The following is a 16,560-nucleotide window of genomic DNA, read 5'->3' as shown; positions in this document are numbered from 1 at the left end:
CACAGGCAGCCAGCTCTGAATTAGAGATACTGCTTGCGCTCAAGGATCACACCAGGCAGGCGGCAGCTGCCAGGGGAGCCCTGGACTGGCGGCCCCACCCATTGAGTTCATGACTCCTGTCCTAAACCCTCACGAAGGAAGTTTTAGGGGTAAATCTCGTTACGGTATCGGGCATTCCATCCCTCCAGTGTACCCAGCACAGCATGTCCACAGACAAACAGACAGACAGACGGACGGACGGACGGACGGACGGATGGACGAACGCTTTACCCCGTTCATCAACATTCACTCCATAGATAAGCTGTAATTTTTTCCTTCCTTCCTTCTTTATGTATAAGTGGATGGTTTCTTGGTTCGCTTTTATTTTATCCGAGCTTGCGTTAGACAGAGCTAAAACTCAAACGTGCACATGTGCCTAATTGTTTTTATACTTTGCATTCACACATTTCTAATAAAAGTAGAAGCACGGAATATTTAACTCTATACTTATGGAACCTCGCGTGACACGTTGGCAGAGACGTGATAGTCCTTCAAATTTCTTGAAAAAAGAAATCTGTGCAGATGTTTGAGTGCGTTTGTATTGCGTGAGTCACATACGGGTTTCACATGTGAGTGTATGTGGCTATCGCCTCTTAGGATGCTTGTTTTGGACTTACTTTCCAGGCGCAAACGCTGTTGTCGGTGAGATCACGCTGCCGGAGGAAATCTTCAGTGAATCTTTGAACAACAAGTCTTCGATAGAAGCAAGGGATCTATCCAACCAGCTGAAACAAGGGGTACGGTGATCTCAAGTCGTCATTCACTCACTGCAGACAAAACGGCATTCTTTTTTTTTTTTTTGAGCGATTCTTCGAGGACCGTTCGCGTATCTACATTAACACGCAAAAACGTGACATGAAGATTACGATAACTTCTTGAGCACCGGTTGTCGCCGGAGCTGATTTTTTCCCAAGCGTACATGTATTGTTCGAGCTTCCATCTTCTTCGGAACTTCCACCTTTTTTGCCTGTATAGATTACATGGGATGTCGCACACTCCGGAGCGTTCGAAACTAATTCTGAGCCACCAGGTTGTCAATATCATTCATAGATTTATTATTTTCTTATAAGCGAAACTCTTGGAGTTAAAGTTAGAACGTCGGGTGTCCGCAAAAAGAAAAAAAAAGAAAAAAAAAAACCACCCTGCCGTTGTTTATTTGACGCGCCCACTGACGGAGACAGTTCGCGCAGCCGTCGCGTCGAGTTTGCCCGTCGCGCAAGCCGAGTACGAGCGAGGAAAGGACCGTGCTGCATATCGGGGTTGCCACAGCCGGAGAGAGGAACGAGAAAAAAGGAAGGCAGGGAGGTTAACCAGATGCTAGTATCCGGTATGCTACCCTACACTGGGGTTGTTGGGGAATAGGGGTTTGAAAAAGAAAGGGACAGACAGAGAAATGTTTCCTTGCCACAGCCAGCTTTGCACGTTAATTATGGCGCTGGAGTTCGGACATTCTTGCGTGGTCCGTGACAGGCTGTGGTTCGACTCTACCTCGTCTACGCCACGTAAACATCAAGCGTGAACCAAGAAACCCACATTAAGCTTCTAATATCAACCAACTTCGCTGTTTCTTTAAGCTTTACGAAGCTATGTGTAAAAACCCTTCCCCAACCGCCCGCCTTTTTTTGTGTGTGTTTCTTGCATCTCATTTGCTGTAACTGTACCAATGTTAAACACATGCATCGACTATTAGAGTAAAAAAATATTGAACTGCCGTACATTCTTTAACACACGCATGTTTCAGTTCTAGCGTTTACTCGCAACGTGCGTGGCTCTCAGACATTTCACTTTTCATGCGTCGCGCCGGCGATTTAGTCACAGCATAAGCAGTCTTCAGTGGTTGTGATGGCCATTTCTTATTCATATGTATAAAACAACATGCACAACTCTTCTTTTTAAACACAAGTTTATTGTGAAGTCGATAACATTCTCCCCAAATTCATAAAGTATACTTTTGTTCATATTGCACGTACACTTCGTGCTTGCGTAATCTTATCATCCTCTTCCTTTTTTCATAGTTAGAAGACATCCTCAAGGGACTTGGATACCGCTACGAGACCGTGGACATCCTGAAGTACAGGTACGCCGGCGGGTGCCCCGAACGGATCTCGATCTTTTTAATGTTCCGGCGGTCAATGTTTGTTTACTGTTCTTTTTATTTGCACTCTCTGGACGCAACTCTCGCATTTCTCTAACCTTTGTTCATCATTGCAATTCACGCAGACCGCATTTGTATGCCACATACCGGAAACGGGCGATCCCTTCTTTCTCATATTTTTTGGGCTGCTCGTAGACAGGTCAATGCATTTTCGGTGTTGGCTCGCGAAGTTCAAAGGTCTTGTACGTGAACGACCGCCCGAGGTCCCCGAAAACGTTGGACCGCGATGTACTGTGCACTGCTGCGACTGTTTATCATTCCAGCCGGCGGGTAGTTGGACGAGGTCATTAAGATCGCACGTCCTCGTGTTTGTGAGGACACGTGAGAGCTGTGCCTAACGAGGACTGTGGCCGTGTTTTCTTTCTTTCTTTCTTTCTTTCTTTCTTTCTTTCTTTCTTTCTTTCTTTCTTTCTTTCTTTCTGTCTTTCTTTCTTTCTTTCTTTCTTTCCTTCTTTCTTTCTTTCTTTCTTTCTTTCTTCATTTCTTTTCTTTTTCCTGCTCTCGCCGGCCAATGTTACAGGAAAGGCAGCGTGGTGGCTTCCTTCGTGGTGGTCGGCGGTGACCTGCCTGCGGCCAAGGTCAAGGTGGCCATCCGCGACTTCCTGGCCAAGAACAACGGCACCCTCAGGGGACGTCCCGTGGACTCGGAGTCGGTAGTCGCCAAGGGTGAGCCATTACCGTCTCACCCTCCCGGGGTGTGCGACCAGTGTCTGCGCTCCTCGTACTCCTCCTAACGATGGACTGGGTGCAACAGAACCGAGTTGGCCCGCAATGCTGTAGTGCGCGGTAGGCCTGGTGTGTCCCGTCGAGTGCGTACACGTCGACGTGCGAAACAAACGAGAAACGAAAGGCCGGCTTTTGCATATTCTCTTAAATTTAATATACGTACATTTGTAGAAGTCTAGGATACGCAACAGCAGTGCATAAAACAAATGTTTCTTTTAACAACTTCGAGGCCTAGTGATTCTCAGCTCCTTAATCGAAAAAACAATCATGTGATAAAGCCAGGTTATGTGGGGCGTGCTTAATTTAAAAAATGCATAACGTTTTATATTGAAAACATGTAATCATAGGAAGCATCGTTACGTGCTCAACATGCAAATACGAAGAGAGTTTACCTAAAATATCTCCATGGTTTCACCATCTCCCAGTTAAAAGACAATGCTCTGCTCAGATAACTTTGATCGTACTGCATTTAAAAACACTTATTAATGTCCGCTGTAGGAGAGCTTGATGTCTTTATTTGAGCCGTCTACTCTTTCTCGCAAGGCAATGTAATCACGATTAAGAAGGGACAGTTCAATGTGACAGACATCTCCTAAAGTCGCGTGTAGTGTCGCTTCTTCGGTGTACGTTTACAACTCTTCTCATTCCAGCTTCTTCTCAAGCACAAACGACAGAAAAAAAAAACAGCTATAACTGGTGATCGGTGCCGCTATATGGTTACACGAGAAGAAGATGTCTGCCAACGCCACGAATTCCCGGCGCCTAGAGCAAGTGCCGCTTGTTGTTCGCCCTATAAGGGCTGTTGTACACGCACTCGGCAAGGTGGCCTTGTGCGCACGTGTGTGCCTTCCTTCGCATAGTGCTTCGGTATTCGACATGCGATACGCGCTTGCGAGGGGATCTTCTTGGAGGCTTCAAGAAAAAAAGAAGTTCGCTGTAAGCGATACAGGCGGGTGCGTGCTATCGAGAGGAAAATAACGTCACGTAGTACATCTGAGGTATGGCATGCTTTAAGAACTCGTCTCTAGAAGGTAGAAAGTGGGAGCTTAATGCCAGCCAGCCAAGCAACTATTAATTAGAAGACACGTTCATCGCGTGCTTGAGGAGAGGAGGAAATATTAGCAACAGAGAGAGATAGAGAGAGAGAAAAGGAGGGCAGGGAGTTTATAACAGAAAGGCAGAGAGTTAATGTGCTGCGTCCTGGTACCCTGCACAGACAAAAAAAAAGGAAAGGTTCTTAAAGAGCAATGAAGCGTAATGATGAGGGTGAAAATAAGTAATGTGAATGAACAACAACCCCGTGGCCCGATGGTTGCCTGATAAATCTATATAAGCTCCAGCATGGCGCACATTCTGAAGGGAGTCAACCGGGGGCATCAATTGCCTGCACATCTTGCATTGCTATAGATCCGCTTGGAACTGATATCATCCTCTTCCTCCTCTTCCAACAATTCATAACAGCTCTTGGTAAATGTTGATACCGTGGTCTGGGTACACAATCCGGACGAAGCACAACTTGAAGTTAGAGCTTGCTTACCAAAGCATGCCACTGTACATGCTGCTGTGTTCTGTTGCGCGACGCTGACGGTACAGAACGCGCACTGGCCACAGGGTTAATTCGCTTTAGGTGTCGCGTTTTGAAAACAAAAAACGCAAGGCCAGTGCGGAAGGCGCGGCACAGTCATAGCGAACGCTATAAAGCGGCCTTTCAGGGCCTTTTCAAAACACTCATTTGGGTAACTACCGCAAACACACATGCTTGATACCCACTATAGGGCATTATTATTAAACTTTTGGGTTGTAGGCTGGCACTCGCTACACTATTTTTTGTCATTCTTCTGAGAAGCGTGGTATCCGCTAAACACTTGCACGGAATTTTGTGCCAATTGTCCAAGCAGTGGCTGGCGACGAGTAGGAATTATGGCTCTAGTGCGTATGCGCCGCAGTTATTAGGGGAACAAAAACAAGCTTTTGTAAAGGGTTAGAGCATTGGACGGCCCACTCGTTACGCTAATCGCATTGTGCGACGACTGATTGTTCTTTCGCTGTTTAAAAACGCTTTATAGGTCGAATTTACTCGATTTCTTTCCCGACGTCAATCCAGCCTAAGGCAAGTTTACCAACAAGTCACAAGCACCGACGTAGCTCAGTGTTAGAATGCTGGGCTGGCACCCAGCGGACCCGGGTTCGAGTGCCACTGTGTCTTCGGTGCCAGGTTTGCCAACAAGTCACAAGCACCGGCGTAGCTCAGTGGTAGAATACCGGTCTGGCACTCATTAGACCCGGGTTCGAGCACCACTGCGTTTTCTGTGCTAGGTTTGCCAATAAGTCACAAGCATCGGCGTGGCTCAGTGGTAGAATACCGGTCTGGCACTCATTAGACCCGGGTTCGAGCCCCACTGCGTTTTCTGTGCTAGGTTTGCCAATAAGTCACAAGCACCGGCGTAGCTCAGTGGTAGAATGCTGGGCTGGCACCCAGCGGACCCGGGTTCGAGCGCCACTGTGTCTTCAGGGCTAGGTTTGCCAACAAGTCACAAGCACCGGCGTAGCTCAGTGGTAGAATACCGGTCTGGCACTCATTAGACCCGGGTTCGAGCTCCACTGTGTTTTCTGTGCTAGGTTTGCCAACAAGTCACAAGCACCGGCGTATACAGATCAGTAGTAGAATACCGGGCTGGCACTCAAGAGACCCGGCTTTGGAGCCCCATTGTGTCTTTGGTGCTGGTTTTCTTTTTGTTTAATTTCGCGCGATGTGGTTATGGACACTGGTGGTGGCGGCAATGGCAGCGGCGGTGGACAACTGCGTGTGACCAGAGTTGTGTGCTCATAACAGCTTTAACTGTAAAAACGTAACAATACGTGTTTATAACAGCTCTGACGCGTTACGAATTTCTCGGCCCTTCGTCATTGGTCCACGGTGACGTCACTTGTATTTCCTGTGCCCTGCTCGTTCTCGTTCAGTTCATAAACATCATCGTCAGCAGCCTTGTTAGGTCAGCTTTGTAGCGCTTACGCATTGGGTCGAGATTCGCTTTTTGCTACCCAGCTAGTGCATTCCTCAATGAAAACTCAGCTTCACCAGTTCTGTTTAGGTAGTCAAAGTTATCGTTTAATGTAACCCGATAAAGGTAAGCAAAAAGATGAAGCCGTGCTGAAGTGTTTTTCTGGTCAAGTAATGTGGGCGAAGCTATTTTCGAAAACGTGCGCATAATGTCGGCCGCACAGTCGTAGTTGGTATTATTTTACAGCGTTTGGTTGTTGCTGTTGCGATGCACTTTAAAGGGTGTCATTACCCTGTTGCTTTTCAATTAATATGGCTAGCAATGATTAGGTTATGCATTAGGCTGATAACATTATCATGCCAAGGAATGTTGTAATTAGATATAATGGGAGATTCTTAGTAGATGCCTTTGTTCACTGGTGAAACTTAAATAGGCTGTTACTGCTGATTGCTTGGAATTTTTGAAATCACTTTTACCCGTTGCCATGGCAACGCTTTGTTGGGATAAGCTATACTTTTTTTCTTTGTTAACGATATCACCGCCTTTACGCCTTAGTCTATTTTTCACTATTAAAAAGTTCCTCTGACAAGTGACTGCGGCAACATATAAATTTTAAAATATTTGTGAAAGTTGGGCGTGTTGCATCGTATTACGTTTGATGTTATCATGTTGTTGCCATACACAGATGCACTTTTTTCAAAGTGTGATTTGCGCAAGAAGTTGTACAGTGGCTGAAGTTTACGGTGAAAGAAAATGGCAGGAAACTCGTTCTTGCTATCATCTATTACCAGCCGTCGATATTTCTTGAATAGGCTTACGATCATTCTTTATTCGACAGTATCTGTTGAACTGTAGGGACCTTCGGTATTCAAAATTGTCTAAAGAAGAAAACAGTAAGATGATCTGACAAATGAAATACATAACAAACTCCTTTCAGAGAATGATGGCAAAACCTACGCGCTTGGTGAGAACTGTTGGGGTGTTTCTTTGGTGATTGTAATGGGGTAAAAGAAGCACAAGTATGCAAATATGCAAATGTACATAAGTAGTGACGATGAACTGTTGTAGCTGGTTTGGAAGGATGTCAATAAGAAACCAAAGAAGACAAAATGCTGCTCAGTAAAGAATAATAAACAGAAGTGAATTAACGTAACAAGAACCACGGCACTAATGTACGCTTCAGCGGAAAAAAAAAGATGGAAAATGAGTATCTGTTTGGTAAATGTTCTGAGCTGCACTGCGGCAAATATGGTAGCGCTGGCAGATTGCCCTTGCCTTACATTTTTTTTTAGTTTTTTTTCTGTCTTATTCAAAAGTACTTACAGTTAAGAGCTGACATGTTCTTAATGAACATTAGCTGGAGATACCACCAATATACAATCAAAAGCCGCAAGATAACTTTGCATGGACTGTACAGCCGGAGTGAAAACTTTAGAAGCCGCTAGCGCGAAAAAAACATAATTTAAGCAGCAATTTATGACTGTATTTGGTTGAACTGCACGGTACATGTCATTAGCGCGTTTCATAACGGACCAAGAATCTAAATCGAAGATTGTCTGCAGAAGCAGTTGGATTATTCGGCTTTCTCCTGTGTTTCGTGATCCCTGAACATGTGACTCTGACTGTACATATGAAGGAGGTTTCCAATACTCGTACGAGCGCAAATGACAGAGAACCTTGAGTTGTAAACATTAAATGGCATCTGATGGTATTTTATAAACGACAGTAATGAAGCACTTTCTCTTAAAGCTTATTCCGACACAGCAAGGTGATTGTACATAGCACTTAAGGTGAGATGTTTAGCGTACGCGAGTGTCTTTGAGCTGTAGAGTTCAGGGTAGGTTCAACACACATCGCTTTGCGTGGAGGCACTTGTTTTCTTCAGCGCACCATGATACTTGCATTGTGAATTTCGGCGGTAATGCAACACCCCGCGACAAAGACAACGTATCATGACACCCGCCATATATTTGTTTGGCTTTTGTCACATGGACTTGTACGGTCAGGGGTCTCAAACACCCGTTGGGCACTGGGACAGCTATTGAGTAAACTCGGCCCAGTTGGTCGGACTGTGTGCATAATTTTGATCAGAGTAATCCTCGGTATGGTTGAGCCACACAGAGGATCTGTGCAGATACGCTACGCAAAACTATGTGGCACATTTATATGGCTGAGCCATGTACCTGTGCAATACATAACACTATATCCAATACACTAACACGTGTTCTTGCATAAGTCACAAACTTTTATAGAGGCACTACATAAAATTATTTCAACCATTGACGGCGTAACTAAGCAAAACTGTTCACACTGCCAGACCGCATATAGACACACAGCTATATGTAGAAATATTGTTGTTGGGAAGTTGGGATTCTCACTCAAGATTTCATTGATGCTCAGACAATTTGCGACCACGAGCCAGAGTGTGTACTCCGGAAAGGATCGGGATGGTTGCACCTAACTGCGTCATAAGCTTCGTCTGTTTGAGACTCCTGATACGCGTTTGGAACGGCTGTCTGCGATTGTGGTGGCGGTGTGGTGACGGTCTTTTTTTTGTGTGAGTTGTGGCACGTGTTGGTGATGGGTTTTCGTGCATGTGGTGACAGTATAGTGGTGGTGGCCGAGGTGAATAGGTCAGGGGTGCCAAACATCACGGGTGTGGGAAAACGGGAAGCAGCGCGCGCGCCCGGCGAGCCTGAGTTGGGTGTCTGGTGCGCAGACGTGACGAACTGGTGCAAGGTGGCCAACGGGGGTTGCCTCGGCAGCGAGTGCGAGTGGGACTACCTGAGTGGCACCAAAACCTGCATCTGTCTGGCCGGCGCGAGCAGGCTGAATGAGACCGCGTGCGCGCAGCCGCAAACACCCGGTGAGGAGCGAAAGAAGCACGGTCGCAATGCACACCCCTGCCATGTTGCGTCTTCATCACTGCCTCTCTCTCTTCTCTTTCTGCGAGTCCCATTTCCGCGTTCGCGCTTGCACGCAGTAAACCATTACGTCATGCCATCAACGCCCGCGCATACGCTTTCTCGGCATCACCCCCCCCCCCCCCCCCCCGCATGATGTGGCCTGTGTCACGCTATCACTTGTGCTTGAGCTAAGTGTGCCACATACGCCGTTTTCGCTTCGTTCACAGCTCAAATGCTCGCTTCTATTTGTTGTACTCGTTTCGAGCACTCAAAAATGACGCGTAATCGGTAATATGTTGCACCTATCGATTGATGACATGCGAAGGAGTAGGGGGTTGCCCCCATCGATTGATGACATGCGAAGGAGTAGGGGGCATACAGTATACCTCTTATCCTCAAAGTACCCTCGACTCGAGGCGCTTCGTCAATGAGTTCACTGAAGGGCAGCAACTTGAGTGAGGGAGCCGATGGGCTCTTCAACATTGTATCTGAAGCGTTGTATCTAAAATTGAAAAAAAAAAGAACTTTGCTCGAGGACTAGCTGTCGCTGCGATCTGCTTTCGCGCGTTCAGGGGGAATGTCGTGTCGAGCGAACAAGCATTCGAGAATACGAAGGTTAGCTTTTATACGACATTGAGTCTTATATGCCCTTCCTCATATGGAGCTTTTCATTAGGCCCCCTCCATCGCCCCAACTTCTGTTAGCAGTGTGTTTCAACAAAAACACCACAAGCTTGTTGATTTGTACCAAAGCCTCGTTTGTCTCTTGCAGTCAAAATACTCATATGCTGCCCTTGAGATAGTTTTATGTGCTAGTTTACCCCTTAGTAGGTATTTGATGGATGGTGAAGTGAAAGCTGTTATCCTCCTTTTAAGCCTTAATTCACCGGATAGAAAGCAGTGAAATTCGGAATATACCACTCGAAAATTCTCCTATCTTTATCATTACTTTTGAATATTTAAAAATAAGAAACTACACTATCAGATGTGAGAAAGTTGTTTTCTAGCGTTACGTTACCACTCATCCCACAGCTCTTCGTTCGAATAAATCGGTTATCAAAGGAAGCATGTATACTTTTGAATGGAGCGTACCTCGGTGTAGCGAGAGTTTTATGTCTTTTTTTTACATTTAATACGTCTGAATAAGAGGTTAATGTCACGTATGATGTCCTATAACACTTTTTCCTTACAATCACAGAGCACAACAATCATAGTCTGACTTCTAACCAACAAACTAACAAACAGAACAGACCGAGTATATGTCATTGTAGTCTCTGAAACATTTTACGATTGGGGACAATCGTACATTAGCTAATAATGCTTGCTAGCTTATTTGTATAATATCATTATCGCTGCCCTGATTGGTCGGTACCTGTCTTCACGAAACGCTCTTACATTTGAGCAGTCGAATCTAGGATGGTTTCCGAAAATATATCGGTTATACACGTTATTTTAGGGCACTCTGCCTTGTTGCTTCCAGTACCTCGATCATGAACAGATGTGCCGCAAACGTACTCCTCTCCTGAACTCCGTACCCCCGCAGCTGCATATGTTCACCGTGCATGCACATGCTCTGTATCATTCACCATCGCTCCAGTGACTGCACGTTCGATCAGATACGCATCTGCATTTACTTTTTGTCAAAAACTCAGATGTTTTATGTGTCTTCGTCGGTATCACCAAGCTTATTAGAAGATAGAGTTTGTGAACCGCTGTATATGTATTTTAACTGGAAAACCTTCATTTCTCCTGTGGTGGGAGGTGGGAGTTTGATTACGTAATTTAAAAAGAGGCAACTTCTTTTTTTACTTTTTTACTAGTGACCTTGTGATGTCACTTGTTTTCAAAACGCATAATTTTTCATATTTTATCGACTTAATTCTGACGTCCGTGGCCCATTAATTCATATTTATTATCAGGGGTAGTTCACTAAGCAATATGTGAATTAGGCAGTTAGGTTGTACTATACCTTTCACATTTATTTTTCTTTGTAGCATTTGCAGTATGCGTGACATGGAACACGCATTCTTGTCAGTGGTAACTTGGATATTGTGAAATGCCACAAAAGATTATCTGGCGGTTCACTTCCTGAGGCTAACCGCCAGTGGGATTATCCTCGCTGTTTTTGCATCTCCTTTGTAACGTTCATTGTTATAAGATTCTTCACAACAATCGTTGATTCATGCAGAACACTAATGCTCCTGCACCATCGCTTTTCCATCCTAATCTGTATCATTTATGGCTTGATAACGCACATATTTCAACTGGAATTTTATACAGCTCGACTGTAATGTGACGTTTTTTTTTCTCGCTTTTCTTCCCATCTTTCCTGCAGCAGTAGCAACAACTGTAGACGAAAAGACTGGTACAACAACCTTTGTGCCAATAAGCGACACCACGGAAGTCACTTCAGAGCATCCAATGACAGCAGAGTGGATAACAACACCTACGGAAAAGGAACCGGCCACCTCTCAAGGTGACATGTCAGAAACAACGACCCCAATGATCCCTCGTCTGTCACCGCCGCCGCCGACGACAACTCAGACGGAGGCGCCAATGGATGCCTTGACGACGACATCCGCTACTGTAACGGAGACGCCGGCGACTCCGGGAGAAGAGACAACGACACCAAAGATTTCTATAGCTCCGGGTACTTTGATTCTGCTAGCAACAACCGCTTCCCCGACCATGACCGCCGACTCCGAACTGAGTTCTCCTGAGATGGCAATGACCAACCCGACAGCACCTCCAACAACGGAAACCTTAGTGACGACTCCGAGCCCCGCGATTGAGCAGGCTACGGAGCCTACGACCGGCGCGACCTTGACGACAGAGCCGCAGTCGTCGACCGAAGTCGAAAGTTCATTGACTCGAGAAGCAAGTCAGACGACGGTTGCGACCTTTGCCACTGAAAGTAGTGACGTCGCTAATGCTACAGTCAGTATGATGATGAACGCCGTAACTACGCCGGTGACCACGGCACAAACTACCGCTGCCGTAGTACTTGAACAAACCACTGCTTCTGGTATGGCGACAGAACGCCACGTGACCACGGACGCCGGCATATTAACGACCGTTCCTGTGCCGTCAAGCGAAACACCGGTAACTGTGTTGCTTATGAACGAAACGGCACCAACTTCATCGGTGTCTTCGGAGAACAGCACTGAAGAGACCATGATGTTCTCAGTCACTGTTCCGTCCGTTATGGTGTTTTCAGCAACGCCCGCCACAGAAGTAGACAACGGAACTGAAAGGATGCTTACGGCAACTGAAAATGAAACCTTGGCGGAAACTACCACGACGCAGATGTCTTCGGTGTTCCGGGAAATTGATGGCGATGCCATGAACGACACCGACACCGGTGAGCACAACGCAACCGCTGTCTCGACAACAACGACAGTTCCGATCTTTGTCAACGAAACCCTGCCGTTCAACGTGACAGACTCTCCGAACACCACGCTCTCGCTGGTCGAGACGGCCACCGACGTCTCCCTGATGACGACAACGTTGGCCGGCGTGATGAACGATACCGAATCGATGAACGCGACGTTGGTGTATCCAGGCTTCGGCAATGGCTCATCGACGGAAGAAGTGGACCCAGACTTGAACGTCAGCAACCGCACTTTCGCCATGGGCAGGAACCTGACCTTCATGAACAACAACACCCTGTCCGAAGATGGTCTGGACGTAGTGAACAGCACCATGGATTCTTGGAACATGACGGCCGACGGCACGCTGCTTAACGCCGCGAACATTACGTTAAGAGATGGCGACGGAACGAGCATGATGACCGACAGCAACAACATGACGAACGTGGACATGACGACCACCGAATTCTTCAACGAAACCATGGCGAACTCGACGGAAGACATGTTCGGGGTCCACTGTTCCACCGGTAAGCTATGTTCATTTGAATCTCGTGTAACGTGCTTCGTTTTCTGGTGCAGCCGATTCGCAAAGAAGTATTTAAGAACTGCTTCCAGAAGACCGGCTACTTTAGCTATATATCATGGTGCCTAATCCGTAACGGTAGTCGTTCGTAAACGTCTTTTACACGGGCTAGCCATCTTCACTAATGACATGCGAGCATAAAAATTGTCTGAAGTATTTTTAAACAGAATTAACGTGAGTTCATTTCATGAATACAATCCCGTGGCTGAACTGACAGTTAGTTTATTTTTAATAAGTGCTCTTTGTCACTGGCGAGTCTATTTCGTCAGTTATAAATGTCCAGTGTCTGGGTTGCCTGAAATTTAATCCTATGAACAACACCAGAGTAAGAGCTGTTTGTAAGTACACACCATTATCTGTATTCTGGTTGGCCAGGCTCCTGAATAGTGACAATTCTGTGAACACTGAGCACAAATTTTAACCGTGCCTTACGAGCGCGTCACATATTTTTACGTTGTTCACCTGCTTTCATGTTGCATGTTGTCCGCAACTGTGGCAGATCATATTAAATTCGGCGCTATAAGGGCAGAATTAAGCCTGTTTGCCACTGTGTAAACCATAGTGACGAGAAAGCTCTCCTTCCTCTACATTACGTACAATTGTGCAACACAAACTCATTGTGAGCCTATATGCTCTTTGTCGTTGCCACTTTTGTCAGCTGGCGTCTCACTAAAGGGCACGTTAATAACAGGCGTTTTCAAAAATAAAACAAGTCCCGACTGCTACTTGTGACTATTCTTCTTCAGAGGAGTTCTTCTGTCCCGCCGAAGGAAGCCACACTTGCCTGAAGACCAACCTCCTCTGCGATCAGTTCGAAGACTGCCCTGGAGCACTGGACGAGCAAAATTGTGAGTGCATATAAGCGTTACTCCATTGAATTCTACATGCTTGACTTTCTTTCAAGACGAGATGAATAACTTGTTTACGGGAGTCTTACGATCACTACTCCCATTCTGGCTCCGACGTAACCAAGTTCACTGGCTCCCCATTACGCACGTGGCTATTGCAGTTCAGCGCGACAGTGTTTGTCCAGTTAGGGCCTGAGCAGCACATCATCTTTTTTTTTCTCCTCCGCGAGGTTTTACTTCCTGCTTGGGGAGATGGATTCCTTTCATAAACTCGTGCCTGCGCGTGTCGGCTCAGCCATTTCGCAAGGCACCCCTTGGTTACTTGACGTCGCTACAGCGCGGCAGAGAAGGCAGGCAGCACCAGTCAGAGGCAACTGAGAATTGGTAACGGTAGCCTGCGTTTATAGCACCCCTCCACCTCTCTCAGTTCGCAACGAGCCTATATTGGCCGCGCCGTCGCCGTGCCTTTGATATCGCGCGATGTCGACGAGTGCTACCGCTTACGCGTGGCTGGAAGCCAAGCGACGTCCCGACGCGTCCTATAGCGTATCATGTGTCGCCCTTGTTCTTGTTCTTCTATTTCTCCGCTCGGACGGCGCCCGCCTGCCAGGTACCGACACCTGCGGAATGAACTTCCAGTGCAAGGACAAGACGTGCGTCATGGCCTCGGCGAAGTGCGACGGCATACGGGACTGCCCGGAAGGCGAAGATGAGCACAACTGCGGTAAGGCTCACCTTTGTTGCTGGTGGTAATTGCGAACGCGTGCAGACATTTCAAAGACTGGGACGAAAAGACCCGGACTGACGATTGTCTCCTGGTGGAGTTGCCACGCCCACCCGGTTTCTCCCTAGCGCTTGCATGTCAATCAGCTGCAGACTGTGCACATGAGTTGCTGTCTTCGTCTCAGTTATTGCCGTTCTCGCTTTTGAGAGAATGCCGAACAGACATGAGGCGCACATTCTACAATGCAGTTGAAGTTTCCGCACATTCACGATCTGTTCGACAAGTAGCAGATTGAATGCAACTGCGTCACAAAGATGTTTACCGCCGCACTCGATTCAGTAGAACTACTCAGCTAGTGTGTTTGAAGCATTTGGGTGAAAACTCCTTGAACGATCAAAATAATTATCCCCCCCCCCCCTTCTTTTTTTTTGACTAAGATATTTGTGCGTTCTACCGGAGTTTACAGTTTTGAGAAATATCTAGGCTGAACGTTCTATAGAAATGCGGAACGCAGCTGCAGAAGCAGACTTTTTTTTTTTTTGAGTGAGTAAATTTGTTGCCAAATCAGTGTCACCGTTTTATTTACGTTATGAAAGAGGTCGTTGCACAAAGACAGTGCCTATTGTACTCGTTGGGTTTTCAACATGTGGTACTATCAAATGCACTGCCTTGTGTAAAATATACAGCTAGATTTGTCGAATACTATGACAAAGGTAGTAGCATGGCTGACCCAGATGCAAGACTTCGAGTTGGTTTACTTGGTCGAGGCTCTTATTGAAACGTAACCTTAAAGCGTACCGACACTCAGGACCCCTGTCCGTTTTTTTTTTCTTGTAGCCTTTCATGTGTTGGCTGGTGCGTTTGAAGATCAGTTCGAGTGCGACGAAGCTTCGCTGTGTCTGTTTCTAACATGCGCTGGCTACATCAGCAACCAATTCAAACCAAAGAACCACGCAGTTCCCGGTATACTCGGCTCTGGTCAAGTGGTTTATCAGACCAGAGGCCAAATCGATCGGGCAGGCTGTTCAATTGATACGACCTCGCTTTGCCGTTAGTCACGCGGCCAGATCGAGCGTCAATCATTGCCGTGCAGCCCGAGCTGTGACCGGCGTGCACGCCTTCTCTCTGCGTTGCAGACATAGTAAACTCCACGTGCAGCGACCTCGAAGTGATGTGCCCCGACAGCAGCGCCTGCATCAAGCCGCTCAGTCTGTGCGACGGCATCTACAACTGCAGAGACCGAAGCGACGAAAGCGGATGCGGTAAGTTTGTCCTGCGAGTCTGCTGTCCATCTCCCCCGTCTTCTTCTCTCTCTCTGGCGCTATCCTTTGTGCTTTTTAAACAGGGTTCTGGGAGACGCCCGCTACGCGCTAAGCACGTCCTGCAGGACTAAAATAAGGTTTTTTTTTATTCCATTCTCCCGACTGTTTTGCATCACCGGCGTTGATGGCAAAGTGTGCGCGGATAAGTAAAGGCAATGTCATATATCATTGACCGGGAGGAGTGAGAGTGACAGATTAATAAACTATTTGACTTGCTTCATTTATTTGCTGTTGAATGATGGACCAGGAGTGAAACAAAGATCGAGTTTGGAATGCGCAAAGACAGGATATCAACAACACTGTACCAGGCTTGCCACTCACAATAAGTGCTGAACTAAAAAAAAATAGAATTGAAATGCGCAGCACATCAATAGTTGAACGTGAAATAGGCAAGGAAGCTTTACTGCGAGAGACTATTGAGCAGATGCATGTTCCATTCACTAGACCACACTGATCGACGAGAATTAATTGCCCGAGAGGGAAAACTAGTAGTTGCGCATGCGCACATGAAGACGCATACGGAATCCACTAGCTATTGTATTTCTTGGTTGACGAAAGCTTAGGTGTGGTACATTTCCGGAAGCCGATCAAGGCCAATGCGAACAGCGCCTATAGAAACGAAGTACAGAAAGACAAGCGCAACGATGCATTTATTTGTCCTTTTTTCTTCTTAAAGATAGACATGCTGTTCGTATTACCTAACAACTTCGATTGTGGTGACAAACTTGTCCGAGCGGACTGGGAGACAATTCATAGCTGCTGACTGTCGGCAATCGTACAGAAAGAATAGAAAAGGGACAAACACAAATACAAAAAGAGCCGCTCTGTTCATGTTACGTTGACACTTTTTAAGTTCTCTTAAAACACACAACAGCAGATGCTTTTCAC

The 16,560-nt window shown here is 46.5% G+C and overlaps 1 protein-coding gene across 5 annotated transcripts in view; it reads left to right on the top strand.

The window, feature by feature from the left end:
• LOC119170642 (uncharacterized) overlaps positions 1-16,560 on the top strand; it is a 314,953-nt gene that overhangs the window by 265,962 nt on the left and 32,431 nt on the right. For 2 of the 5 annotated variants that reach the window (XM_075886970.1, XM_075886972.1), the window contains exons 5-12: positions 664-776; positions 2,055-2,116; positions 2,715-2,860; positions 8,642-8,788; positions 11,163-12,722; positions 13,525-13,626; positions 14,237-14,350; positions 15,487-15,612. In XM_075886970.1, the coding sequence (XP_075743085.1) occupies positions 664-776; positions 2,055-2,116; positions 2,715-2,860; positions 8,642-8,788; positions 11,163-12,722; positions 13,525-13,626; positions 14,237-14,350; positions 15,487-15,612 (2,370 nt within the window). The remainder of the gene's footprint in view (positions 1-663; positions 777-2,054; positions 2,117-2,714; positions 2,861-8,641; positions 8,789-11,162; positions 12,723-13,524; positions 13,627-14,236; positions 14,351-15,486; positions 15,613-16,560) is intronic. The other 3 variants (XM_075886971.1, XM_075886974.1, XM_075886973.1) reach the window with 3 other exon arrangements.

Source organism: Rhipicephalus microplus, chromosome 2, assembly GCF_043290135.1.
Source record: "Rhipicephalus microplus isolate Deutch F79 chromosome 2, USDA_Rmic, whole genome shotgun sequence".
NCBI classification, from domain to species: domain Eukaryota; kingdom Metazoa; phylum Arthropoda; class Arachnida; order Ixodida; family Ixodidae; genus Rhipicephalus; species Rhipicephalus microplus.
Note: the sequence above shows the minus strand (reverse complement) of the source record. Positions and strands in the feature narration are given on the sequence as shown.